This window comes from Candoia aspera, chromosome 3 (genome assembly GCF_035149785.1).
Source record: "Candoia aspera isolate rCanAsp1 chromosome 3, rCanAsp1.hap2, whole genome shotgun sequence".
Classification (NCBI taxonomy): domain Eukaryota; kingdom Metazoa; phylum Chordata; class Lepidosauria; order Squamata; family Boidae; genus Candoia; species Candoia aspera.
Window position 1 is genome coordinate 2,402,995 of NC_086155.1, and position 25,876 is coordinate 2,428,870.

At 49.5% G+C, this 25,876-nt stretch overlaps 1 protein-coding gene across 1 annotated transcript in view; it reads right to left on the reverse strand.

Annotated features, from left to right (window-relative positions):
• The window catches only part of TTLL9 (tubulin tyrosine ligase like 9), a 35,533-nt gene that overhangs the window by 2,671 nt on the left and 6,986 nt on the right, over positions 1 to 25,876 (reverse strand). The window contains exons 3-11 of the mRNA XM_063296845.1: positions 24,904 to 24,996; positions 20,857 to 20,968; positions 19,757 to 19,942; positions 10,109 to 10,177; positions 8,807 to 8,897; positions 6,314 to 6,354; positions 4,815 to 4,902; positions 3,096 to 3,154; positions 2,027 to 2,223 (exon numbers count right to left, since the gene is read on the reverse strand). Coding sequence (XP_063152915.1) covers positions 2,027 to 2,223; positions 3,096 to 3,154; positions 4,815 to 4,902; positions 6,314 to 6,354; positions 8,807 to 8,897; positions 10,109 to 10,177; positions 19,757 to 19,942; positions 20,857 to 20,968; positions 24,904 to 24,996 — 936 coding nt within the window. The remainder of the gene's footprint in view (positions 1 to 2,026; positions 2,224 to 3,095; positions 3,155 to 4,814; positions 4,903 to 6,313; positions 6,355 to 8,806; positions 8,898 to 10,108; positions 10,178 to 19,756; positions 19,943 to 20,856; positions 20,969 to 24,903; positions 24,997 to 25,876) is intronic.

The window sequence follows — 25,876 nt, forward strand, 5'->3', positions numbered from 1 at the left end:
GCCCACTCCCTCTTCGCACTGAAGACGCTGCCTAGCCTGGCAATGAAACGTCTGCAAGAAAACAACCAGGCTCAGAGAGCACCAGGGACTCCACAGTTCAAGCCTGAGCTACAAATATTCGCTTTGATTGGTAAGCTTCTACCTTTTGGTTCTTGTCCTACCCACAGGCACTACAGAGAATAAATCCACCCGCTTTTCCCTGTGACAGCTCTTCAAGTATTAGAAGACCACTATCATGTCTCCCCTCAGCCATCTCTTCTTTAGGCTAAACCGACGCAGTTCCTCTAACCACTCTTCATAGCCTCCAAGCCCCTCACCGTCTTTGCTGGTCTTCTCAGCACACTTCCCAGTTGCTCAGCATCCTTCCTACATTTGGGCTTCCCCATTTTCTGCCCTCCCTGTACTGAACCACAATTCCCATCACACATCACATGCTCAACAGGTTGGAGAAGGTTGTGCTCTGCTAAATGAGGCTGTAGCTAAGCAGCAGGCTGATCTGGACTTAGCCTTTATCTTTGCAGGACTACAGGAATACATTTCTCCAGCCTGCTCAGGGCTTTGTCATCTTTCACGCCCAAGCCCTCAACCCTGGAGGCCAGAGCCCTGCTCACAACAGGTCGTTCCATGGCTGAATCGGCTTGGGATGACCTCTTGAGAGTAGGGCTCTGGCCTTCGAGATCACAAAGAAAGCCAAAGGAAAGCTAGCATAACCAAGCTCACCATCTTGTGCAAATGCTGTGTGATGTAATCACACTGAGTGACTAACCACAAGACCTCAGGAGCCCTGTTTTTTAAAGTCACCCAGAGGAGAGTGCAATATATAAGCAGCTGGCTTCTCTTCTCTTTTCTCTTTGTAAGAGACAGACTTCTGCTCAGTGGCACTCTGGGATATCACCAATAACTTCAAATCACCCCCAAAGTTGGATTTGGGATTTAGATTTTGAGCGGCCAAACCACACCCTGTAGTTCAGAGCAGAGCGAACGGTGCTAACCAAGCCAGCAGCCGCAGTGCCCAGGCGGTGGGAGAGGGCAGAGGAAAGGCGTGAGCAAGTGCGAAATATGCTCAGAAACAGGGCAGGTTTCCATTTCATTGCGCCCGATGGCCTCGTCAAGGATAAATGCAGCTGCCTTTGAGGATGCACAGAACAATTCAGTTCAACCTTGATGATAATTTTTCCCTGGTTTTCCATCTCCTTTCACTTTAGACAAGAGAGATACCATTTAGCTTTTCTTAACTCCTCTGAATTTGCCCCTAAAACCCAAAACAAGGTTCCAGCTGGTTTAATTTTCAAGGCGCATCCCCAAAGGACCCCGGAGTGCTAAGACTTCTGTTAAACGCTCTTCTCCTTCCCTCCTCCTTCCTGTGTAACTTCTCTACATTCGGCTTAAGGCTGCAAACCAGCACCCCCTTCCACTCCATGAGACTGATTACTCCAAACCAGCCTTCTCCAGGCCAACAAGCTGGTGCCCTCCAGACAGCCTGTCCATCATCTGGAGCATGGAGGGGGAGAGGCTGGTGGGCCTTGACAGCTATCTGACCTCTCCCTGGGCAAGGGTGATGGGGTGAAGGAAGTCACTGGCCTCCTCGTAAGGAAGCCATAGCTCCTGCTCGTAAGGGCCTGCAGGGCCAGGACCGGCTCAGCTTAAAGGCTGCTCTGCCGAAAGGGCAGGTGAGGGGTTGGAGAAGGACTTGGCTCATTTGTCAGGCACTGAACAGAGCTGGTTCCTCTACTGCAGTGTTTCTCAGCCTTGACCGCTTGAAGATGTCCGCATATCTTCAAGCGGCCAAGGCTGAGAAACGCTGCAGTAGAGGAACCAGCTCTGTTTCAGGAGACAGCAGTCCTATCACTTCCCACGATCTGGACACTGTGCCTCTGGCGATGCAGGAAAGCTTCAAAAGGGGAACTGGTCCGCCAGCCTTTTCCCACCCGAACTTGCTCCTGCCTTTCTCGAGGCGGGCAGCTACTGCCCTGATCTTGCCAACTCTCTTGCCTAAAGTCAACACCCCCCACCCCGCCCTCCTTACGGCTTGAGGTTCTGGTCGATCAGGATATCGTAACCATAGAGCTCAAAGCAATGCTTGTCGCTGATGATCACTTTCTGGACGCTCTGCAGGCTCTTGATGAAAACGTTGTCCACCTCGGAAAAGAGCATCTCCACCGCTTCAGCCCCGTGCTTGGCCGTCAGGAAAAGGCGGAACTGCTGGATCATCCACTTGCAGCCCTACCGATGCAGAAAGCCAGAGGTGGGACTGGGCGGAGCGCCTTTCCAACAGGCCCACAAGCGCCTGACGGAGGACCATACGTGAGGTCCATCTCCAGATGTAGAACCTGATGGGACCCCAGTTCAAATCTTCAAGTCACTTCTCCTTTGGAGCCATTAGCGCTGTTCCTGTGGCTGCCAATGACCCATCCATAGAGCTGGGAATTTATTTTGCTCTTTACTGGTCAGATTACTCTTTCACATTTTCATCAGGAGCTCAAGGTTGTACAGGTAGTCCTCACTGAACAACCATTCATTTGGCGATGGTTCGGACTTACGAAGATACTGAAAAACCAACTTATGACTGGTCCTCACACTTATGACGGTCACAGCATCCCTGAGGTCACATGATCGCAATTAGGGCACTTGGCAACTGGTTCGCATTTACGACCGTCGCAGCATCCCATGGTCACGTGATGGCTATTTTTGACCTTCCCGGCCATTCCAGAAAGCAAAATCAATGGGGAACCGCATGATTCGCTTAACAACCACCACAAAAAAGGTAATAAAATTGGGTTGGATTCACTTTGCTTAGCAACCAAAATTCCAGTCCCAATTGTGATCGTTAAGCAAGGATTACCTGTATAGGCATCACTCTTCCTCCAGTTTTCCCACACCAACAACCTTGTTGCTGAGAGAGAGTGACTGCCCCAGAGTTGCCCTGTGAATGTTCAGGGCTGAGGGTGGGCTTGAACCCAAGTTTCCCAGGTCCTGGTCGGGCACCAAGCCAGGGGTGTCCTCAAGGGCTGTCTGTGTCAAAAACACTCAAGATGGCAGCCATTGCCACACAATCAAGAGTTATGAACAGAACAATTTTTTAAAAAAATGCTTACTTTCTCCGGATCGTAGTCAGGGGCCGTCTTCTGAACAGCTACGTTGGTCAGGTGAATATCTGGCATCAAGTGGGAGGTAAGGATTGTGCAGGTGGAACAAAAAGTGTACTCCTGATCCAACTACCAATTCACTGATTCTCCCACCCACCCCCTCCTTGGGGTCCTGGCCACAGAACGTTTGGAGCCCGGAGGTGGGTGGGTGGGTGGGTGGGTGGGTGGGTGGGTGGGTGGATCTATCTATCTATCTATCTATCTATCTATCTATCTATCTACCTACCTACCTACCTACCTACCTACCTACCTACCTACCTACCTACCTTCCCTCCCTCCCTCCCTCCCTCCCTCCCTCCCTCCCTCCCTCCCTCTCAGCTTCCTCCCATCCTTACTTGGGGAGCTGAAAAACTAGTCCAGACATTTGTTTACACTTTTTCTTCAGGGTATGTCTAAGTTGTTTTTAAGCTTAAGTGTACCTCTGACAGTGTGAAAGTAAACTACAAATAGGGAGAATAGTATGTTTGCAAATATCTTTACCTAACATGCATGCTAGTTGGGAAATCTACTCTTTTCTGTGGCAACTCCTTTTGGGGGTGAACCTCCACATGATGTACAGTAACAGTCCAGGGACTAAATTGGACACACAGTTAATTCTGCCACAAGGAGTTGTAGATCTCCTTTAAACTCTAAGTCAGGGTTTCTCAACCCTGTCAACTTTAAGATGTGTGGATTGGCTGGGGAATTCTGGGACTTGAAGTCCACGCATCTTCAAGTTGCCAGGGTTGAAAGACCCTGACTTAGAAGATGCCCAGACTCGGCCTTCTCTCTTCCCAGACTCCTATATGTATGCATGCATGTCTGCATGTATTCCTAATGCGTGCATTCGTGCATTCTTTCAACTTCTTTGGCTGCTCAACTCCCCATATGACTCTGGGTGGCTACTGGAAGCCTGGCTACAGCATTGTCTGTAAGCAGTAGTCAAAAAAGTCAAGATGGTGGCTGCAACAATGTAATTGGAGCTCTGGTGGTTTTTTATGTGCAATGCACCAATTGTCTGGCAAGCTGTCCCCAGTCCCCGTGGCCATTCCTGGCTGAGGTGGACACACGGCAGGCTCCAACCACAGCAGCTTAGCATTTCCTCTGCATGTTAGTTATAGGTAGTCCTTGACTTATGACCACAATTCTGACCAGTACTTCCATCGCTAAGCAAGATGGTCATTAAGTGAGTTGTGCCCGATTTTATGACACTTTTTGTCATGATTGTTAAGCAAATCACTGCAGTCATTAAGTGAACCTGGCTTCCCCATTGACTTTGCTTGTTGGAAGCCCGCTGGGAAGGTCGCAAATGGTGATCATCTGACCCCGGAATGCTGCAACTGTCATAAATACACGCTGGTTGCCAAGCACGTGAATTTTGATCATGTCACCACAGGGATGCTGCAACAGTTGTAAGTGCGAGGACTGGTTGTAAGTCACTTTTTTCAGTGCTGTCATAACTTCAAATGGTTGCTAAACGAACGGTCGTAAGTCAAAGACTACCTGTACTTCAAACCATGCTGGTTCCCTGGGCCGAGCAAGGACATCAGCAATCCTGGGCTTTCTAGCCTGCGTGGAGGAACTTCCTGCGATATCCCACGGCAGGAGGCCCCCCCATCCCATCTGATGTCCCTCCCGCCCCTTCCCCAGCAGCCACCAATATCTCTTTGGAGGCAGGCACCAGGATACAGTGATCGTCGAGGGTGTTCAGGGTGAAGCGTGTGTTCGAGAAGCGAGCAAAGCCGTCTCGGTACAGCCAGGCCTTGAGTGGGAGGTACTGTGAGAAAGAGGAGCTGGTGACGGGAGGCAGAATCATCCCAGAGCTTAAGCAGAGATATGCCAGATCACTCCAAAGACCCAGAGCCGGGGGATGCTGCTGGAGAGCCCCAGACAGGATGGGTAATAATAGGAGGGCCCCCCGCCATATTCCCCAAGCAAAAGGGTTCAAGGGGGAGAGGGGGAGCAGGTGACATTGCACACATCATGACATCATCGTGCAAATGGCACCAAGGACATAAGGGCAGAGTTTGCATGATGATGTCATGGCACATAGATCAGAACCGAAAGGCTTGCTCTTCTGGTCATCCCCACTACAGGTAGCCCTGGCTTAAGTGGCACAGTTGGGACTAGAATTTTGGTTGCCAAGCAAAGCAGTCATTCAGCGAATCCAACCCGATTTTGTGACCTTTTTTGTGGTGGTCATTAAGCAAACCACATGGTCATTAAATGAATCACACAGTTACCCATTGATTTTACTTGCTAGAAACTGGCCGGGAAGGTAGAAAATGGCGATCACGTGACCACGGGATTCTACGGCAGTCATGAATGTGAACTGGTTGCCAAGCACCCAAATCGTGATCACGTGACTGCGGGGACACTGTGACGGTTGCAAGTGTGAGGACCGGTCACAAGCCAATTTTTCAGCACAGTTGTAAGTCCAAACAAATGGTTGTTGAGCGAGGACTTCCTGTAGTAGACAGAACATCCCCTTTTCAAGCCATCCAAAGTGGTGGCCTTCAAAACCGCTCCAAGTTCCATCCTCTAATGTCGTGCTGTGTGATGAGCTGCTTATTATGGTCTGTCTCCCACCCTTCTACTTCCCTAGATGGTCTTGGGTTGAAAAACCAGGGAGGAAAACATTCTATCCGCTTTCTGCATGCAAGGCACCATGTTGTGCATTTTCATCCTACCCCCTTGCTTTCTTGCCAGCCTAGAGCCCATCCACAAAAATGTGGAACTGAGAGTGTTTGGGCCCCAAGGGGCATCACTTCACCGTTGCTTATTTTGAACCTCTTCTGCCCTCTCACCCCCAGTCTGGTGAGCTATTTTTGAAGCCCAACGTTTTGTGAAAACCATCCTCGATAATTTGGTCTCACTGACGAAATGGCAACCTCACCGACTGTCCTAAAGGCCAGGTCACTTTTGAAAGCGAAATCCAGGACTCTGCTTTGACTTAACTCCATTATTGATGTGACTTTAAGTGGTCAAATCAAGTCAGAAGGGGAGAGCTGGTAAATCCAGTAGTCCAACTAAGGGGAGCCCTTTTGACATGATTTGACCACTTGAAGTTACTGCTCCGTAAGAGGGCCAATTTGTGTTCTCTGACTTCTGGCATGCCCAGGACTCCTCCTCCTTGGATTTGGTCAAAAGCCTTTTGGCTGACCAGGCAGGGAAAGGTCATTACTCACCGACGTTACTAAAACATACACCCGTAAGTCGAATTTCCGACCTGCCAACCAAAAAGAAATAACTCTACAGAATGCTGTTCTGTGATATGGGTTCTTCAAGCCAGTGGTCTCAAATGATGGGCTATGATCTGAAAGTTCACAAGCAACTTAAAGGGGGCTCAGAATTTTTTTTAAGTTGATCGGGCTGCTGCAGAGAGGCCCATAGCACATTGCTCACGCAAGCAAAGCCTGGAGCTGGTTTTGAGAGTTGGTTAAACTCATAGACTGGCCATCTGTCAAAACTAACCCCATCACGGCAGTGTTACTATTTCATTATTATTTAGTTGCATTCACAGGTAAAGGTAAAGGTAAAGGTTTCCCTTGACATTAAGTCCAGTCGTGTCTGACTCTAGGGAGCGGTGCTCATCTCTGTTTCAAAGCCGAAGAGCCGGCGTTTGTCCGTAGACACTTCTGTGGTCATGCGGCCAGCATGACTACACGGAACGCCGTTACCTGCCCGCTGAAGCGGTACCTATTAATCTACTCACATTTGCATGTTTTCGAACTGCTAGGTTGGCAGGAGCTAGGACAAGCAACGGGAGCTCACCCCGTCACGCGGATTTGAACCGCCGACCTTCCGATCGGCAAGCTCAGCAGCTCAGCGGTTTAACCCGCAGCGCCACCACGTCCCTTTTTTCACAAGGGTTGTACAAATTCATTTATCATTTTTAGGGAGGTCCTAGTATTGCCATCTTTGAAAAGCCCCGCCTTAAGCTGCAGGATTTCAAAGGGGCACTGGGTTTGGATTGCAACCTCCGTGGCTCCCTTCTGCTTGAGCGAAGTCCATGTTGCTTTTAGCACATGGGATGCTTTAGCAGCTTCATGACTGCATCTGTAGTAGGTGCATAAACTTGTCAAACACTGATGTTGACATGATACCCATCAATTCCAATAACTATATTGTCATTTATTGCGTTAGAGCTGTCAACTCTTCAGGTAGGCTAGGTCAAGAAATAGACACTGCCGGAATTCCGTGAATGCTGTTTTATTGTTGTAGAGCAGTATTTCTCAGCCTTGGGAACTTTTAAGATGTGTGGAGAATTCTGGGAGTTGAAGTCCACACATCTTAAAAGTTCCCAAGGCTGAGAAACACCGTTATAGAGTATATTAACAGACTCTTGAAAGCTTGTCTCGGACTTTGACTGCCTCTTTTGAAGACAACAAGGTCAAGAAATGCTGCTCTGAGTCTCTCACTCTCTTTATTTTCGCAGGGCTGAGCAATTCTTTCATTCCCCCCCACCTCCTTCTCAAGGCCAAAGCTACATTCCTCTACAATAGCTGAGCATGTGCTTAGCAATGTCCTTTTTGAGCATCACCGCCATTCTATTCCACTGCATGATCTCCTGCCCTAACTGTATAACCATTTGAATTAAAGTGGCCCATTCCTCCTCAGCATCCATTTTCGTGCACTTCATTTCCACTTGAACTTGAAACTTGAAATTTCCACAGTTTCAAGTTTGGGGAGTACTTTGGTGTTCTCTGAGCATGGTTGTTTGCTTGCAGATGTTTCATTACCCAACTAGGTAAATCATCACAGCCACCAAAACTGGCAGGGCCAACAAACCTCACCCTCCCTCGCACTGATGGTGTTCCCTAGTTGGGTCATGAAACGCCTGCAAGCCAACAACCACGCTCAGACTCCATAGTTCAGCCCTGAGCTACAGAGATTCTCTTCGATTGGAACTTCAGGTTTCCTTTGATTCATGCTTCTCACTTTCCGTGCTTGATTTGCATGTCCTTTTAGAACAAGAAGCTGCTCTTTGAATACCAGCATCCTCCATGGCCAGCCTTCCTTGTGGCTTTGGTCTGGCCACATCACCACCTCTCGTTCTACTCATGGAAGTTCAACATTCTTCCCCAGGAACCACAGAAATGGCTTTTGACACCAAAACTTGCTTAAGTGCATCAACTGCGTCATTTTTTGAGCAGCAAAACAGAAGTGTTTTGCCATTGCCTTCTTCAGGTTTTGGAGATCTTTCTCCTGTTCGTTCATTCATTCATTTAATTTATTGGCCACCAGACTCCCAATGGCTCCAGAGCCCCACCTAACGTCACCACCATTATGGATTCCCCTTAGCTTCCTCAGTCCCATCTGCCCTTGTCAACAAGGGTGGTCCTATAAGGAGTCCTGCATGACTCTCAGGGTCACTGAAGCTATTGAGGCTTCCCATCAGGTCAAGGAGACAACCCCCTGGAAAGCCCTCTCTTCCCTTAATCAAGACAAATTAACTTGGGGCATGTAATCACCTGAAAAATCATTTCAACTGCACTTTGGTGAATATAATTTCCGCTGGAGATCTGCATGTGTAGAGTAGGTGCTCTCCAAGAAGTTTGAATCAACTCCTTCTTAATGAAGACATGGCTAGCTAGGAAGTTACAGCCTGATTAAAAGAGCATTTGTGTATCTGTGTCTGTTGTTTGTACATTCAGTGGACATGTGAATGGGCAACTTACCACCTATTAAGTACGGGTTCTCGATATAACGCTGGGCAACGTAATTCTCCACCGGGATTTCATCTCTCTGATCGTCAAGGCGCACGCCATCCTGAGAAAGAAACCAGGGGCCCTGCTCAGTTTAGGAAGAACAAAACCAACACCTGCAGGGACATACAAGGTGGGGTGGGGGGGAAGGTGTCAAAAACCAAGATGGTGCCCCTGACCATGCAGCTGAAGGCCTGACCTTTCCCCACGTGTGCTGGATCACCTGGTTGCAGCCCCCATTTTGACTTTTTGACCACCTGCGGATGCCCCTCCAAGTGGCCACAGTCTGGAAGGAGCAGCAAAGCTGCCTCCTGTCCATCAGAGCTCCTGAGAAGCCCAGGGATGGCTGTACAGCACCAAGGTAGCACAGTTGCAAGGGGGGTGGGGGATCCCAGGAGCTTGGAGGTGAGGCAGGAGCGCCTGCCAATGCAGAACAGCCCATCCCACAATCCCCAAGGGAACATGTGCAAATGGGCAGCTGATTGTTCCATGGTTCGGTGTCACGGGGACACAGGAAAGGAGCCCACTGCCAGCCCTTGGAGGTGGGCCAGGTGGAGGACCAGGCACGACATGGATTCTGGGAATGCTCTTTATTGCTGGAGGACAGAACAACAGAATCCTGAAAGCTTGTCAGAATTTCCCTCTGCCCCCAAACCAAGTCAAGGTGGGGCTTCTGCTTTCTCATGCCTTCCCCTTCCCCAGGACCCAGCTGTCTTTTCTCCTCCCTTAATGGTCCCATCTCTCTTCCACTCCCTTCAGTCAGATCTCCGTTCCTTCCCACCCATAATGGGGAGCCCAGCCATCCGTGGAGCGCTTTGGGGAGGTGGCCTCGGTGGGCCCTGCAAGCGATGAATCCACCTGACCTCCTCCTGCCTCCGCCTTTGGAGCTGTCTGGTGGGATTGGCGAAGCTGGAGAGGAGGGAGGTCCCTCCATTCAGGTTCTCAAGACCTTCGGCCTCTGATAGGACTGAATGGGAACCTGCCTGAGTGCGCTACCCAAGAGGGGAGGACTAGCATCGGTCTCCTTTCCAGACCAGAAGCCTTGACAGCCCAGAGGACCGGAGAAGGTCCCACTGATGGGTCCACCACAGAGCCTCCAGGGGACCTCAAGAGCCCCACCTCCAAGGTGGACAAGCCCCATGCCTAAAGAGAAGAAAACTGAAGGCACCAGCCTGGAGCAGCTGAAGCCAAAGGGCCGCTCACCGAGCCAAACTTCACGGTGGGCTCTTCCCAACTAATCCCTTCCTCAGAGGTGAGAAGAAGGAGGCACCTCACCTTCCTCCAATCAATCACATCCTTGAGTTTCCGGAAGAGAAAAATGCCTCTCCCTTGAGACCGGGCAACCTGGCGGAGGCAAAGCAGAGGGTTACTCACCTTTGGGAGCGACTCGGGCCTTCCCTGCCAGGGTGGCAGTGGTGAGGCTTTTCTTTTTGCAGGTTTCAGAGGGAGCCAAAATGGGCAAAGATATTAATAAATGAATCAGAGGGGGCATGGGGGTGGTGGAACAAAAGACAGGGGAAAAACATTTCTCATCACTTGATACAGGTAGTCCTTGCTTGATGACCACAACTGGGACCAGAATTTTGGTTGCTAAGTGAAGCAGTCATTAAGGGAATCCAACCTGATTTTACAACCTTTTTGTGGTGGTTGTTAAGCAAATCACTGCAGGCATAAAGTGAACTATGTAGTCATTAAGCGAATCACGTGGTCCCCCATTGATTTTGCTTGCCAGAAGCCAGCAAGGAAGGTCAAAAATGGTGATCACGTGACCATGGGATGCTGCGATGGTCATAAATGCAAACTGGTTGCCAAGTGCCCAAATCATGATCATGTGACCAGATGGAACACTGTGACAGTTGTCAGTATGAGGACTGATCATCAGTGGGTTTTTTTCAGCACTGTCGTAAGTCTGAACCATCACTAAACAAATGGTTGTTAAGCGAGGACTACCTGTAGCATTTTTAAAAACAGATGATGCTAGGAATTTAATGGGGGACCATAATCAGGGGCATGTATGCGGGGGGCAAAATGATGGCCTCTCCCCTGTGATTGAAGTGCTGGCCTGTTTTTACATGTTTCAGGGATGGGGCTTTGATTGTACAGTTGTGGCTTTTTTGACCTCCTCCACAGTCCCCACTGATAAACATGCCATGTGGTGCTTCTGTCGTGGAGCATCTTCCCACATTCCAAGACCTCTGCAAAGATCTTGTTTGGCATGGAAGAGGCAGGAAGGCCCTTAACCTGGTGAATTACAAACCAGCTGCAGTGTTCACACGGCACACTAAGCTTGGCTAGTTTTATCCTTGGGTAGGTTTTTGCATGGCTCATTCTGATGCGTCGACACGGGCTTTGGGGTTAGCTATGATTTGATGCGTTGGGTGAAGCCAGAAACTGGGTTGAGCAGATACAGCACGTAAGTGGAGGGAGCCATTTAGGACACTGTGATGGAGATCCAGATCCAAGGATCTCAGCCTGGGGTCACAAGGAATAAAATTCCTTATGGGAAAAAACCCAGCAGTTAGAGCATGCTGGCTGGGGAATTCTGGGAGTTGGAGTCCACACATCTTAAAGTTGCTGAGGTTGAGAAACACTGGTTCAGAGGCTTCATCATTGCTTCTCTACATAACAGATGCTTCCTGAGCTCCCACTACAGGTAGTCCTCGCTTAACAACCACAATTGGGACTGGAATTTTGGTTGCTAGTGAAGCAGTCATTAAGCGAGCCTGACCTGATTTTACGACCTTTTTGTGGCAGCAGTTAAGCAACTCACTGAGGGCGTTAAGCAAACCATGTGGCCATTAAGCGAATCATGCAGTTCCCTATTTTGCTTGCCAGAAGCCAGCCGGGAAGGTCTAAAATGATGATCACATGTCCATGGGACACTGTGACAGTCATAAATGCAAACTGGTGCCAAGCAACCAAGTCATGATCACGTTACCATGGGGACACTGTGACTGTCACAAGTGTGAGGACCGGTCGTAAGGTGTTTTTTCCCAGCACCGTCGTAAATCTGAACCATCACTAAACAAATGGTTGTTAAGTGAGGACTACCTGTAATCAACACCTTTTCTGAGAAAATTGACCTCTTCTCGAGCATATGTTTTGTCTCTGGAGCCATCCACAAACTTTCTAGCTGCAGCACTGAAACGCCAGAGCTTCTCACCTTCCTTCTCTTGTGTTTCTAAAGCTAACAGTTCTATTTTATTTAGCAATATAAAAGGAAACACTTGATGGTGTGCCGTGATACAGAAGTTTTACGGGTCCAATTTCGAGATGGCAGCATTACTCAGAAATGGCAACGCCACAGCTGACTTATGCTGGCCATCCCAAAGGGAGCCAGTAAAATCTTCCCAGCCCCACCTGTTGTTCTGCAACCTGTCTCTCCTTCCCCATGTGAGGCAGCCCCTATTGCAGCCTTTCAGCTCCGGAAGAGCTGCCCTGAAGACCTTGCAGAATGCAAAATCCACCTGCTTTCCACCTCTCGGCTGCTTCTTGGCTGTTGTAAGAACATCCCCAGGCGGGACTGGGTGGAAGTGGGTAAAAAAAATCAAGATGGTGGCTACAACGGTGCAATCAAAGACTTGCCCCTTTTTAATGTCCATGTGCCCACTTGTAGGCACCATCTTGACTTTTTTGACCCCCCGGTTCCTGCAGCATTTTTTCCAAATTGAAAACACCCCCTGAAATAATGTAGCCCAGTTTCAAGAGGGAGATTTCCCCTGGGAAAAAGCTAATCCTTACTTTTGCAGAATCATCGACTCATTCAAATTCCCTCCCTCCCTGCTTCTAGCTGGCTTTGCGCTGAAAATATCTACTGGAGATTTCTTGATCTCTTCTCTAATTTCATGACACATTTAAAAAGGGGGAAGGGCGCCAACCACACGGTTGCAACCACCATATCGACTTTTTCTAAACACTGCCACCTCCTCCCCTACACAGACCGCCCCCCCCCAACAGCAAATATGGCTTTATGCCCCCTCCCCAAATTGCATTAGTAACTATACTGGCTAATGAAATCATTAGAGCAGCCAGGGAAGAAATTTGATCTTTAGAATTACTTCTGCAGGAATTATTAGCGTTCTTAAGAGGTGCAGTGATTCTGAAGATCGTGCAACAACGTGGGTATACCACAGCAACGGGGTGATAGTGTACCTGAGCTATGGGCTGTGTCGTTCCATGGGTTTTTTAAATAATTTTTTTAATATTGCTTCTAACAATTTTTTCTTTTAGTGTGCTGTTTTTTATATTGTTTTGAACTGCTGTGAGCTGCCCAGAGTAATGTATTTGAGATGGGCGGCTATATGCATCGAAATAATAGATAAAAGCCTTTGCTGCCTGCTGCCCTCTAGTGTTCTTCTCAATTTTTGCAGCCCGGGTCTGGAATAATATTTTTAAATATTTTTTTCTTTTAGTGTTTTGTTTTTTATATAGTTCTGAATTGCTGTGAGCTGCCCAGAGTAATGTATTCGAGATGGGCGGCTATATGCATTGAAATAATAGATAAACAAACCAACAGGCCAGTTAAAAGCCCAGCTGATGCATTCCCACAACCTATTAAATTTGGTTAGTATTAACCTTGGCTACATTTTTCTGTGGCTTAGCAGGTTGAGTGAATCCAGACCATTTCCGGGGCAGCGGATTGTGCCAGGCCAGGAAATGGGCTCATTTGATAAGCTAGGAAAAGCAGGTTGTTTCCGTGCAGCCCAGCAGCAAGGGGTAGATCCACAGGCACAGAACCCTGCCCAAGTCCTTGATGCAACTTAGAAATTTTGATCCGTCTCCACCAACATAGCCCCATCCAAGAAAAAAGCCTTTGGCTACCATGTTTCTGTTCATTTTTTCCTGCAGCCCTGTGATTATAGGGGATTATTTAATTTAAAACTACACTAGGTTTCAAAATGCTCAGGCAGCACAAGGAAGATGTTGATTTTCCAAAGGGCCCCTTCCTTCTTCTGCTGGGATCCTTAGGGCAATTGCGCCTCTTTTCCATGTGGCCATTTTCCTCCAGGGATAAAAAAAATTAATTGATGCAGGGGTGTCTGCAGGGTATGATTCAAAAAAAGTCAAGATTCAGTGGCCACTAAACCCGAGCTGCAAACTCCAGAAGGTCACCAGATGCTGGCACTGAAGATGTTGCCTAGTCAGGCAACGAAACATCTGCCAGCCAGCAACCAGGCTCAGAGAGCTTCAAGGACTCCACAGTTCACCCCTGAGCTACAGAGAGTCTCTTCTATTGGGATCACCAGATGGCAGCAAAGCCCTAGTTTTCTGCAGGCCTTTGCTGCCTGCTGCCCTCTAGTGTTCTCCTCAATTTTTGCAGCCCAGGTCTGGAATCCAGATGCTTGGTCGACCCTCCTTCTTCCCTAGGCCCACTGCCTGTTGTGCCCTCCAACCAGCTCAGGCAGGGACAACCAGAAACCTCTTTGACAACTGGGCTTTCTGAACCCCTCCCTGCCAGGCCTACCCCAGGAGCTGCAAGCCATCTTCCAGGGCCCCACTGCAACTTGCATTGCAGACCTTTCTTGGAAGATGCCCTTGAAGGCAGCTGCTTGGTTTGCCCTTTTAAATTCACTCTTCCTTAAATCTCAGGGGGAGCGGCAGGTTATAAATTCAGAGAGATTAAATGGAGTCCTGTAGAAGGCAACAGTCCTCCCAACCCTCCCCACTGCCCCACCTGCCTTGGTCTTCTGTTCAGCACAAGGCTGCTATTTGTAACCTCTTAAATGCAACCTCAATTTAGCAGATCCTCATTTTCTCCCTCATGCTGAGGCTGTGGGCCCCAATTGGCTTAATGTAAGGTTTCTTCCTGGCAATTAACGCAAATTATCATTTGCGGAGTTAGATAATCTCCTCTTGACAGTAATTCACGGGCTCGTTTGCATAACGGGCCCTCTGCTCGAGCCAGGGAAGGCGCTGCTGGCTGGGGCCTGGCTTTCCTCCGCCCAGCAGATGACCTGTCCTGCTGGGAGCAGGTCTTGCAGAGGGGTGTGGAGGTAATCATGCGCAACAGGAGCTTAGCCAGGAGGCTGAACGCCTCCTCCCCGCACCCTCAGGGCTCCCGCGGCGGAAGGCTGGCTTTCAATGCGTTTCAGCTCCCCAGGGAAGGGAAGGAGGGGAGGCAACTACAGGGGAGCTTTGGGAAAGATGCAGATATGTGGGGGGCGGATGGGAGGGCTGAGACTCCAATGACCAACCAACCCAAGGGAAGGGTCAGTGTTTATCTGTTGGGTCTCTACCAGGATTTTCTTCCAAGCAGCTTCGGTTGAAGGGAAGAAGTGGCTCCCTGTGTGCAAATAGCTCAGAGCCCGCCCCCTTTCAATCTGCAGCCGAGGGGTGGGCAGCATTTGCAACTTGGAGCTGTGGTCCAGCCTAGCAAGCCCCCTCTGGCCAGGCTGTTGCAAGGAAGAGGAGGCCAAAGACCTCTCTGGGCCAAGCCAGCCTCCCTCCTCTCTCCGCCTCCACCCCACCAGAGAAAATGCAGCCAGCCTCCATGGCTAACTTCATCCTTGCTTGCCCTTGCAGGTGGTCCCCACACTTCCCATTAAGCTTTATAAACATGGCTGGGTGGCCCACGCATCCTCCTAAGACATCAGCCACAATGGCGACTTCACAAAATCCCTGAAGCCTAAAACAAACCAAACCATAGTACGGCTCAGCGTAACGTGTGAACCAAATGCATCGCTGCTTGCGTTTCTGTTCCTTTTGCAAGGTTTCCACTTCCTGAAGGGAGCTTTCTCGCAGGCTGGGGCATCCAGGCTCTGTGTGTGTGTATGTGTGTGTGTGTGTTTAAAAAAGTCAAGCTATTGCAGACGCCCCTGCTTTCGGGGCATTGAAAAACTTGCTCTGATGGTCCTTTGAACAAAGCACCAGTTTGAAAGCACCCCCCACCCCACGCCCTTTTCCAAAGGGTGAACTGAAGCAAAACCACCACTTTACTTCAATTGGCATGACTCATTCTGCCTTCAGTGGCATGGCCACTGCCCAGAAAAGGTGGCCACCCATGCAGAGCAATGCCCAGAAGTCCTCGGTGGGATGCTGGTGGATCTAACATGGCCCATGGGGCAGGGCTGCAACTAGGGGGCAGCAAGGGAGGCATGTGCCCTGGGCACCACACTGGGGGGGGGGGGTGCCAAAATGGGCGCGGAATCCATGTTTGCCCCGGGTGACACAGACCCTAGGTGCAGCCCTGCCACGGGGCCACATGGTTCTCGCTCACTAGTCTCACCCAGCTGCGGGGGGCCAGAAAAGCCCTGCAGGCTGCTGTGTGACCTCTCCTAGCCAGATATGGATCCCCAGCTCCGTGTCTGTCTCACGGGAGTGTATTCCAGCTTCCTTTTGGTCATTTGTTCTGCCAGAATCTCTCAGAGCTCTTGTCAGACATTCTGCTGAAGCTGAGGTTCACAACACTCACCCCATTCCTGCCAAGCACAGTTCCTGATTGCAGCCGGACAGAAACGCCGTCAGTCAATCAATTCCTGCGGGCAGCTACGCTGGGCACTACCGAAGAAGGAGATCAGGCTGGTTTGGCATGACTTGCTCCCCAATCAGCCCCAGTTAGCTCCTTTCCAAATGCTCACACACGCACTGCTTCCCAATCTGTTCCAGAGTCTTGCCGGGGACGGATAACAAGCTGACCAGCGTGCCGTTTCTTCCTTTTGGAAGGATGTAAGCCTTGCCCTCCTCCAACACTGTGCCCGCCCTCCGTGATTTCTCACAGAAAGGGGCGCCAGGATGACATCTGAAGGCCCCATCAAGATTTGGGGATTAAACCTCGTTTCTGGTAGCCAGGGGGTCTCAAACTGTCCCCTTCCACACTCCCTCTTTGTGCCAGCTGTTCTACTGAAGTCTGTGTGAACACGGTTCCCGCTTGGGGAGAAGAGCCCAGGAGTTCAGGAACTCTGCCCATGCCCCGTTACCATCCCACCATCTTCTCCAAACAGCAGAGCCGCTCCTTCCTTTGCCTTCCTCTTTTCACCGACAAATACAGGTAGTTCTTGACTTACAACTATTCATTTAGCAACCGTTCAAAGTTACGACGGTGCTGAAAAAGTGACTTAGGACTGGTCCTCACACTTACGACCATTGCAGCGTCCCTGCAGTCATGTGATCAAAATTCAGATGCTTGGTGACCAGCATGTATTTACGACAGTTGCAGCATCCCAGGGTCACATGATCGCCATTTGCGACCTTCCCAGCCGGCTTCCGACAAGCAAAGTCAGTGGGGGAAGCTGGATTCACTTAACAACCACATGACTCACTTAACAGCCGCCATGATTTGCTTAACGATCACAGCAAAAAAACGTCGTACAATTGGGTGTGGCTCACTCAATGACCGCCTCACTTAGCAATGGAAGTTCTGGTCCCAACTGTGGTCGTAAGTCGAGGACTACCTGTAGGCAAAAGAGCCTTTGGGGCATTTTTAGCTGCCTTTGCAAACTCCAGTTCCTTTTGCACCTTAGCTTTTCTCCCGTTCTTTGTACAGATAGTTGGTGCTGGCCTAGCAGAGTGAGTCGTGCCCCCCACTTGGGGACTGCGCCCATCTGCTGTTTCCTACATGTGCATCCTGCTAAGGCGCATCTCATTTGGAAGCTCTCTTGTCCTGCCTGGAATTGCAGTCGGGGGAAGTCAGGAGTGATCAGAAGCTGCATCTTACCCACTCGGGTGGGGACTAATTAAGTCACCGGTTGCGGCCACCTCGATGCCTCTCAGGCTTCGTTTATCAGCCCACCACCCGAGCAGGGAAGGCGAGCTGCATGCCAAGGACTGAATTGCCTTTGTTCACCAGCCACTGCCATGCACAAGGATTCGGCCCCGCTGGAGGGTCGGAGCTGGCTTGACCCGCCAGCACCTCTGGCTCTGCGCAGCGCCACACCTTCCTGGATCTGCCCCTCCATATAATGGAAACAGCAATCGCCTACAACTCAAATCTCTTAGTTCTCGTCCTAAGATCTCTAGGGATCACAGGTAGTCCTCGCTTAACAATAACAATTGGGATCAGAATTTTGGTTGCTAAGCAAAGCGGTCATTAAGTAAATCTGACCCGATTTTACGACCTTTTTTGCAGTGGTTGTTAAGCAAATCACTGTGGGCATTAAGTGGGCCACATGGTCGTTAAGCAAATCACATGGATCCCCATTGATTTTGCTTGCCAGGAGCTGGCCGGGAAGGTTGAAAATGGTGATCACGTGACCATGGGACACTGCAACGGTCATAAATGCGAACCAGTTGCCAGGAGCCCAAATCATGATCATGTGGCTGTGGAGACGCTGCGACAGTCATAAGTGTGAGGATTGGTTGTAAGTTGGTTTTTTTCAGCACCGTCATAAGTCCGAACCATCACTAAATGAATGGTCGTTAAGCGAGGACTGCCTGTATGCAGAAATGTGGGTTTGTGTATGTATATAAATCTATACATTACATCAATATAAACAACCAAGGGAAATTTAATAAACAGCCAAATATGACCAAGATGTTACAGATTCAAAATTCCAGCAGTCAACAGTTGGCATTAAGTATTGCACATTCCTCTACACCAGTGTTTCTCAATCTCAGCGACTTTAAGGTATGTGGACTTCAACTCCCAGCCCAGCCAGCTTGGCTGGCTGGGGAATCCTGGGAGTTGAAGTCCACACAGTTTAAAGTCGCTGAGATTGAGAAACACTGCTCTACACTCACCTGCACTTTCTTCTGTCCTCAAACAGAAAAGGCTGGAGAGAGCGTGACTGGCCCAGAGACCCCAGGGAGCTTCTGTGACTGAGAGGAAGGACAGACCAGGGTCTCCCCACTGCCCCATACAGGCTGAGAGGGAACGGCTGGCCCAAAAGAGCTTCCATCCTGAAAGGAAACTAGAATCCGAATCTCCTGTCTCCCAGTCCAGCCCCTTCCTCACTGGACCATCCTGGCTTGTGGGCAGAGAGGGAGGGATCAGCCCAAAGTCACCCAGCTGGCTTCCATGCCTCAGGGAGGACCAGAACGCACGGTCCCTCTGCTCTTAGTCCAGCATCTTTAGCCAACACCCCACTCTGGCTATTGGTCTGAGAGGCCCAAAGTCTCCCCAGGAGTGTTAATGGCTGAACAGGGACTGGAACCCAGGTCCACCCACTCCTAGCCGAGACCTTCCCCACCGGATCAGACTGGCTCTCTTAATAATGGCCACTTCTAACAGACCTTTCAGAAGGTCTTCACGGAGGGGATCGGATGGCCATGGAAGGCTCACTGCCAGCCTCAGTGGTATGTGTGGGAGAGCAGCCTTAACCTGCTGCAAAACTGGGAGGCAGGCAGGACCTCCGTTATCAAAGACCCACCAGTGATCTCCTGCTGGTCTGCGACCATAATAAAGATCTGACTGACTTGATTTCACCTCTTGCACCCAGTGGCATCCACAGGATCCTGCTGCCCTTGGGCGGAAAGGCTGGAGGTGCCAGCTCTGCCCTTTCCGAGGGTGCACGTGCCCTGAGACACCCGGCAAAAATAGGCGGGGCTTGGCTTGCTCTGACCCACCCCCCTCCACCCGCAGATGCCGCTGCTGACGCCCCAGGACAAAGTTTGGACCCCCACCTGACAGGGTGGGCAGGAAGGTCTCCTTTAGGAGAGCCGTCGTCCCTGCTTAATTCTCTCCCCGCCTCCCTGTTTTCATTGCCTGAGCGTATTTTTCTACTTGATCAGAAGATACCACGGGTGCTTTTCAAAAGTGGAAAGCTGGGGCAAAAACGTTACCCGCATCAAGACCTGCTGTCTGAAAAAACGGGGGGAGAGGCCACGGACGGCGGACTGGCGGCCCCTTCCCCGTCCAGTTCCCGGTTCCCCGTCCAGACCGGTTCCCCTTAAGCAGGCTTCGGTCCCTCCCCATTCTGGGGACCGCTTTGCTCCGGTGCCTGCCCTGTTGCCTCCCGCTCCCGCCTCTTCCACCGGCAGGTCTCTTACCGGCTTCATGATCCAGGTGATGCCAGGATTCTTGCGAAACTCCTCCACGAACAGGTGGTACTCGGAGGGCATCTCGAAGGTCTTGGGGAAGAAGTCGCACTTCATGGCCTCCAGCTTCCCGGAGTCCCTCTCCAGCTGCTTCCGGAGGCGCTTCAGGTTTTTCACGGTGTAGTTTTTCCGAGTCAGCTGCGTGGGCGAGAAGGGAAGGCGAGTCGCTCGACCGGGCCCGGCTCCGCCCCTTTTGACTGGGGAAGGGCCGAGTGGGTGAGAGAGGGGCTCCCCCTCTGAGCCACCCCCCGGTGCCCGGAGGGGAGGGGCCCGGGGATCAAGGCGGAAGCCCTCCATCCGAATCTTGGCTCCGCCACGAATTCCTACAGCAGCAGGTGCCGGCCTGATAGCAGCCTCTGGCTCTGGCTTTTAATACCAAGGGAATGGTAGCTGCCTACTGCAGGGTTTCTCAACCTTGGCGGCGGCTTGAAGATGCGTGGACTCCACCTCCCAGAGTTCCCCAGCCAGCCATGTTGGCTGGGGAGTTCTGGGAGTTGGAGTCCACGCATCTTCAAGTTGCTGAGGCTGAGCAACATTGCCCTAGATAACCCCACACCCCAGTTCTGCCCTCTGGAGACAGAGCCTATAGATTCCAATGAGTATATGTGTGCGTGTGTATGTATGCGCGCACACGCGCGCACTCACACACACACACAGCCTCCTTTTATACAACTGGGGAGGAGGAGGGGGAGGGGGAGAAGGAAAATGACATCCTTAAACGCTGGGATTTCGTGGGGAACAATATTCCACCAATCCTTTAATTCAATTCCGAGATGGGGGGGCTATAGAAATCAAATAAATAAATAAATAAATAAATAAAATTTAACCCAGCTATCGCAGGGGAATCCACAGGAGAGGCAAGGCAGGGAGTTGCATCATGTGCATCACGACTTCATTTGCGCAATGATGTCACGATGGACATGGGGTCACGGGGGCTTCCAACAGACACCTATGGAACTACATCCTGGAAACCTGCCCGACATCTCACCTGGCTTGGCTGACACACACACACCCCGCCCCCCGTGCTTTGCTCCCCACCGAGTTTTGCTCACCTCATAATGGTTGCGGAAGTGGCTGATGCGGACATGCTCGTCCATGTAGGTGTGGTCGAAGTTCTCCTGAAGCCAGCGGACGTCACACCAGTAAAAATCCCACTCGCCATCACTGGGGAGAAAGGCCAAGCAGCAGCGGGTCAGCCGCAACTCCACTGGCTTTCTCAAGGCAGCTGCTACACCCCAACTAATGCATGGATTTAAAATGCCACCGTCAGCACCAGGGGCCTCTGAGCCGCCCAGCATGTGCTGACCTGGAATAGCAATGCCCCAGAAGCATGAAGAGCATTAGTACAGGAGAGCAGGCTTTTGGAAACAGCAGGGAGAGGCTGGAAAATGGTAATTTCACTTGGCAGCACCAGCTGCTACCACCAGCCCAGCGCCAGCAGAGAAGTGCCAGAGGTGTAGAGGAATGTGGAGGTAACCTTGATGAAGGGAGGCTGGAACAAATCAGGGAAAGTAAATGACAACTCAGCCCTGGGAAAGGGTGAGAAAGAAACTCAAGACTGCCCTGCCTTGATCCTCTTTGGTATAAGAAGGGGCAGGGGGAAACTCTGGCAGGCTTCTGCAAGTCTTATTCTACCCCTTATAAACACTGCAAATTGGCAGAGGCACAAAAGGGGGGAAGTTAGAAACCAAATAGCTTTTTAAAAACTGTTTCTTGTTGTTTATTTTGTTTTTATATATATATATGCACAAACACTCATAAGGAACAGTACAGTGGAGACCTTAGTATTAAGTGTTAAGCTTAAGACAGAGACTTTTATTTTATAATAAATAATTTAATGTACTTTGCAGCTGTTTACTAATGCCACATTTAGCTTTAGATGTGAAATTTAAACAACTTTATGCTTATCAACATTAACATTTTAGAAATCATTTGTTGTTGTTTATTTGTTTAGTCGCTTCCGACTCTTCGTGACTTCATGGACCAGCCTACGCCAGAGCTTCCTGTTGGTCAACACCCCCAGCTCCCCCAGGGACGAGTCCGTCACCTCTAGAATATCCTCCATCCATCTTGCCCTTGGTCGGCCCCTCTTCCTTTTGCCTTCCACTCTCCCCAGCATCAGCATCTTCTCCAGGGTGTCCTGTCTTCTCATTATGTGGCCAAAGTGCTTCAGTTTTGCCTTTAAGATCATTCCCTCAAGTGAGCAGTCTGGCTTTATTTCCTGGAGGATGGACTGGTTTGATCTTCTTGCAGTCCAAGGCACTCTCAGGATTTTCCTCCAACACCACAGTTCAAAAGCATCGATCTTCCTTCGCTCAGCCTTCCTTATGGTCCAGCTCTCGCAGCCATATGTTACTACAGGAAACACCATTGCTTTAACTATGCGGACCTTTGTTGTCCGTGTGATGTCTCTGCTCTTCACTATTTTATCGAGATTTGTCATTGCTCTTCTCCCAAGGATTAAGCGTCTTCTGATTTCCTGACTGCAGTTAGCATCTACAGTAATCTTTGCACCTAGGAATACAAAGTCTTTCACTGCTTCTACATTTTCTCCCTCTATTTGCCAGTTATCAATCAAGCTGGTTGCCATAATCTTGGTTTTTTTGAGGCTTAGCTGCAAGCCAGCTTTTGCACTTTCTTCTTTCACCTTCATCATAAGGCTCCTCAGTTCCTCTTCGCTTTCAGCCATCAAAGTGGTATCATCTGCATATCTGAGATTGTTAATGTTTCTTCCAGCGATTTTAACTCCAGCCTTGGATTCCTCAAGCCCAGCATGTCGCATGATGTGTTCTGCGTACAAGCTGAATAGGTAGGGTGAGAGTATACAGCCCTGCTGTACTCCTTTCCCAATCTTAAACCAGTCCGTTGTTCCGTGGTCTGTTCTTACTGTTGCTACTTGGTCGTTATACAGATTCTTCAGGAGGCAGACAAGATGACTTGGTATCCCCATATCACCCAGAACTTGCCACAATTTGTTGTGGTCCACACAGTCAAAGGCTTTGGAAATCATAGTTAACATTAATATAAACTTCTTTGTCTTTAAAGGTTTAAGTCATTTAAACATTAGATCAGTGTTTCTCAACCTTGGCACCTTTAAGATGGGTAGACTTGGGGAATTCTGGGAGTTGAAGTCCACCCATCTTAAAGTTGCCAAGGTTGAGAAACACTGATCTAGGGAGTGACCGTTGCAACCCCTAGGGTTGAAAAAGGGGTGCAGGAAGAGGGCCCCCCTCACCCTTGTTCCTTGGGCACTGTTCTGCCAACAGTGAACATTCCTGCTTTTATGCATTGGTGTGGTCTCTTGCTGTTTTTGATTTTTGCTATTATAAGTTGATTATTGCTGCTTTTCAAGATGGCTCCAAATACTTGTTACTTTATTCTTGGGGATGTTTCACATTTTTGTTCCTTACCAGGAAAATATGAGAGACCTATCTATATACTACTAAAACTCTGGTGTCTGTCTGATACTTGTAACCTTCAACTGGGCGAAATGGTGTATTGTAGGGCAACAATTTTTAAACCAAGGTACTTAAAATGGGCTAACTTACAGAATGCATCCAAAATCCAGGACCCATGACTCCCATGGAATAGAAATTTGGCAAATTTTATACAACACGTTATGACATTAAAATTATCATAAAACATTTTATGACATAATACAGAATGTCATACAACACTTCCTGTGGTCAGCTCCTGATGCCCGACTGGGCTATACAGTTCAACACGGGCTACTGTCAAGGCAGATCCATCTCTGAATGTCTCCCTGAATTTTTAGGAACTTCTCCAGTCGATTAGAAGCTCTGCCATTGTTGAAGGCATTGAGGAATCTGGTAAGGAAATATCTCTGAAACGATGACCCAATGGGTCATGGGTTGCCTAGTATAAAATAGATTTATCCGAATTTTGCTCCACCACCTGGCACCCAGGAGCAGAAATGTGTCTCCGTTCAGCTCCCTTGGCACCCAGACTCCACAGCCCTTTCACCTTCTAAACAAGTTCCAGCCTTCAGCATTTTTACTTCCAATAATGTCCCCAAATTAGCTCCAAAAGAGACCATAAGCATTCTTATCAAACACAAGTAAGAGGTGGGTATAGCCCAATGCTCTGGGAAAATGTCCATTTAGCTGAAAAATGTAAGCAGAAGAGGAGGACAGACGTGGCATAATTCTGCAGCAAAAGGTGGCAGGTCGTTTTTGGTGTATTTGTGCTTTGTAAGTGTTAGTCTCTGGAGGCAAGAAATCAGGAATCTGGTAGTTTCTGCCTTTTAATAAAAGGTGCTTCCCAATTCCTGATTTTTTTAAAATTTTTATCCCGCCTTTATTATTTTTATAAATAACTCAAGGCGGCGAACATCCCTAATCCTCCTTCCTCCTCCTCCTCTTTTCCCCACAACAACAACCCTGTGAGGTGGGTTGGGCTGAGAGGGAGTGATTGGCCCAAGGTCACCCAGCCGGCTTCTATGCCTAAGGCGGGACTAGAACTCTCATACCACGCCTGATTGGCTGTTGGGCTGAGAGGGAGGGACTGGCCCAAGGCCACCCAGCTGGCTTCTGTGCCTAAGGCGGGACTAGAACTCTCATACCACACCTGATTGGCTCTTGGGCTGAGAGGGAGGGACTGGCCCAAGGCCACCCAGCTGGCTTCTGTGCCTAAGGCGGGACTAGAACTCTCATACCACGCCTGATTGGCTCTTGGGCTGAGAGGGAGGGACTGGCCCAAGGCCACCCAGCTGGCTTTCAGGCCCAAGGCAGGACTAGAACTCACAGCCTCCTGGTCTCTAGCCCAGCACCTTAACCACTAGGCCAAACTGGCTTTTTTTGCTTTCCTGTTAGAATTTTGCTTTTTATTGGCAGGGCAGTGGCTCTCCCTTTGCAGCATGAGAAACACAGAAGTCTCCTAACCTTCATTTCTCATCTGTCAGAGGAACAGCCCCGATCCCTGATCTGAGGTAACCACGATGCAGAGGAAGCCCCAGACTTTTGAATCTGTCCCCCAGAAACCAAAAGTTCTGCTTCTGCCTTAGCTCAGCTGAAGGGAGGAATGTCTTCTTGGGGCCCCCCAGCTTTATCACCTCCACAGGAAGACGACACAAAGCTTACTCTTTCACTTCCACCCATCCTGGGCGCTGTCGCAGGACGTCTAAAATGGTGTTTGTGAGGGCGCACTTAAATCGGATGGAAGCCCGGGGTTCCCTGTTTAAAAATAAGAAATAAAAAAATAATCCCTTTTGTTTCAAAACCGCAAGCACGCTCTGTGTATTGCAAACAGCCCATTTGCTCTTTTCTTACAGGAACCTGAGTCATAAGAGGAAAAGGCGGGTAAAGAAGAATGGAGGTCGCTCAAATCTTGGAGTTCACAGCTGCTATAGTCCCTGTTCCAACATGTCTCTAGAGCCAGAAGAAACGTAAACAGGATTAATATACTGCAAACCAACAGGAAATTTAACTGTCACACTTTCGTTCAAAGAACGCTGGGACTCCTATCAAAGCCAACCATTTAACATTCATGCAGCACTTCACAAAGGTGGCAATTTAGGCCGTTTGGATCCAAGACAAAGCACTTCCTCAGGTCACTAGATATTTAGGAAAATGGCAAAAAACACACACCCTTCTCTCTTGCACAGCAGCATTCACAAGGGGTGGGTGGGTAGGTAGGTAGTGAAGATGATAGTTGCAACCATGTGATTGAAGCCCCCTTTCTTTTACAGACATTTCACACCTTGGGGTTTTTTTTACTGTTCCCCCCCTCCCCAGGACATCCCCGCTCTTTCCCCCAGCTGTCAATTGTTAGTTGAACTGATCTTGAAGCTAACGTTTTGCATTTAATTTTATCTTCCTTTTCATTGTGTTGTTTTTGTTCTTATGTTTTATAACAGATAAATGTGGAGACTTCAGCAAAGGATCGTTACCTTGTTGTGGTGCTGGAGCTTGAGCACCTCAGTGACGCCATGAGCTAAACCGCAAAGGGCCACCCAAGACGGGAAGGTCGTGACAGAGAGGTCAGACTAAATGCGATCCCTGGGGAAGGTAATGGCAACCCACCCCAGTATTCTTGCCGTGAAAACTCAATGGA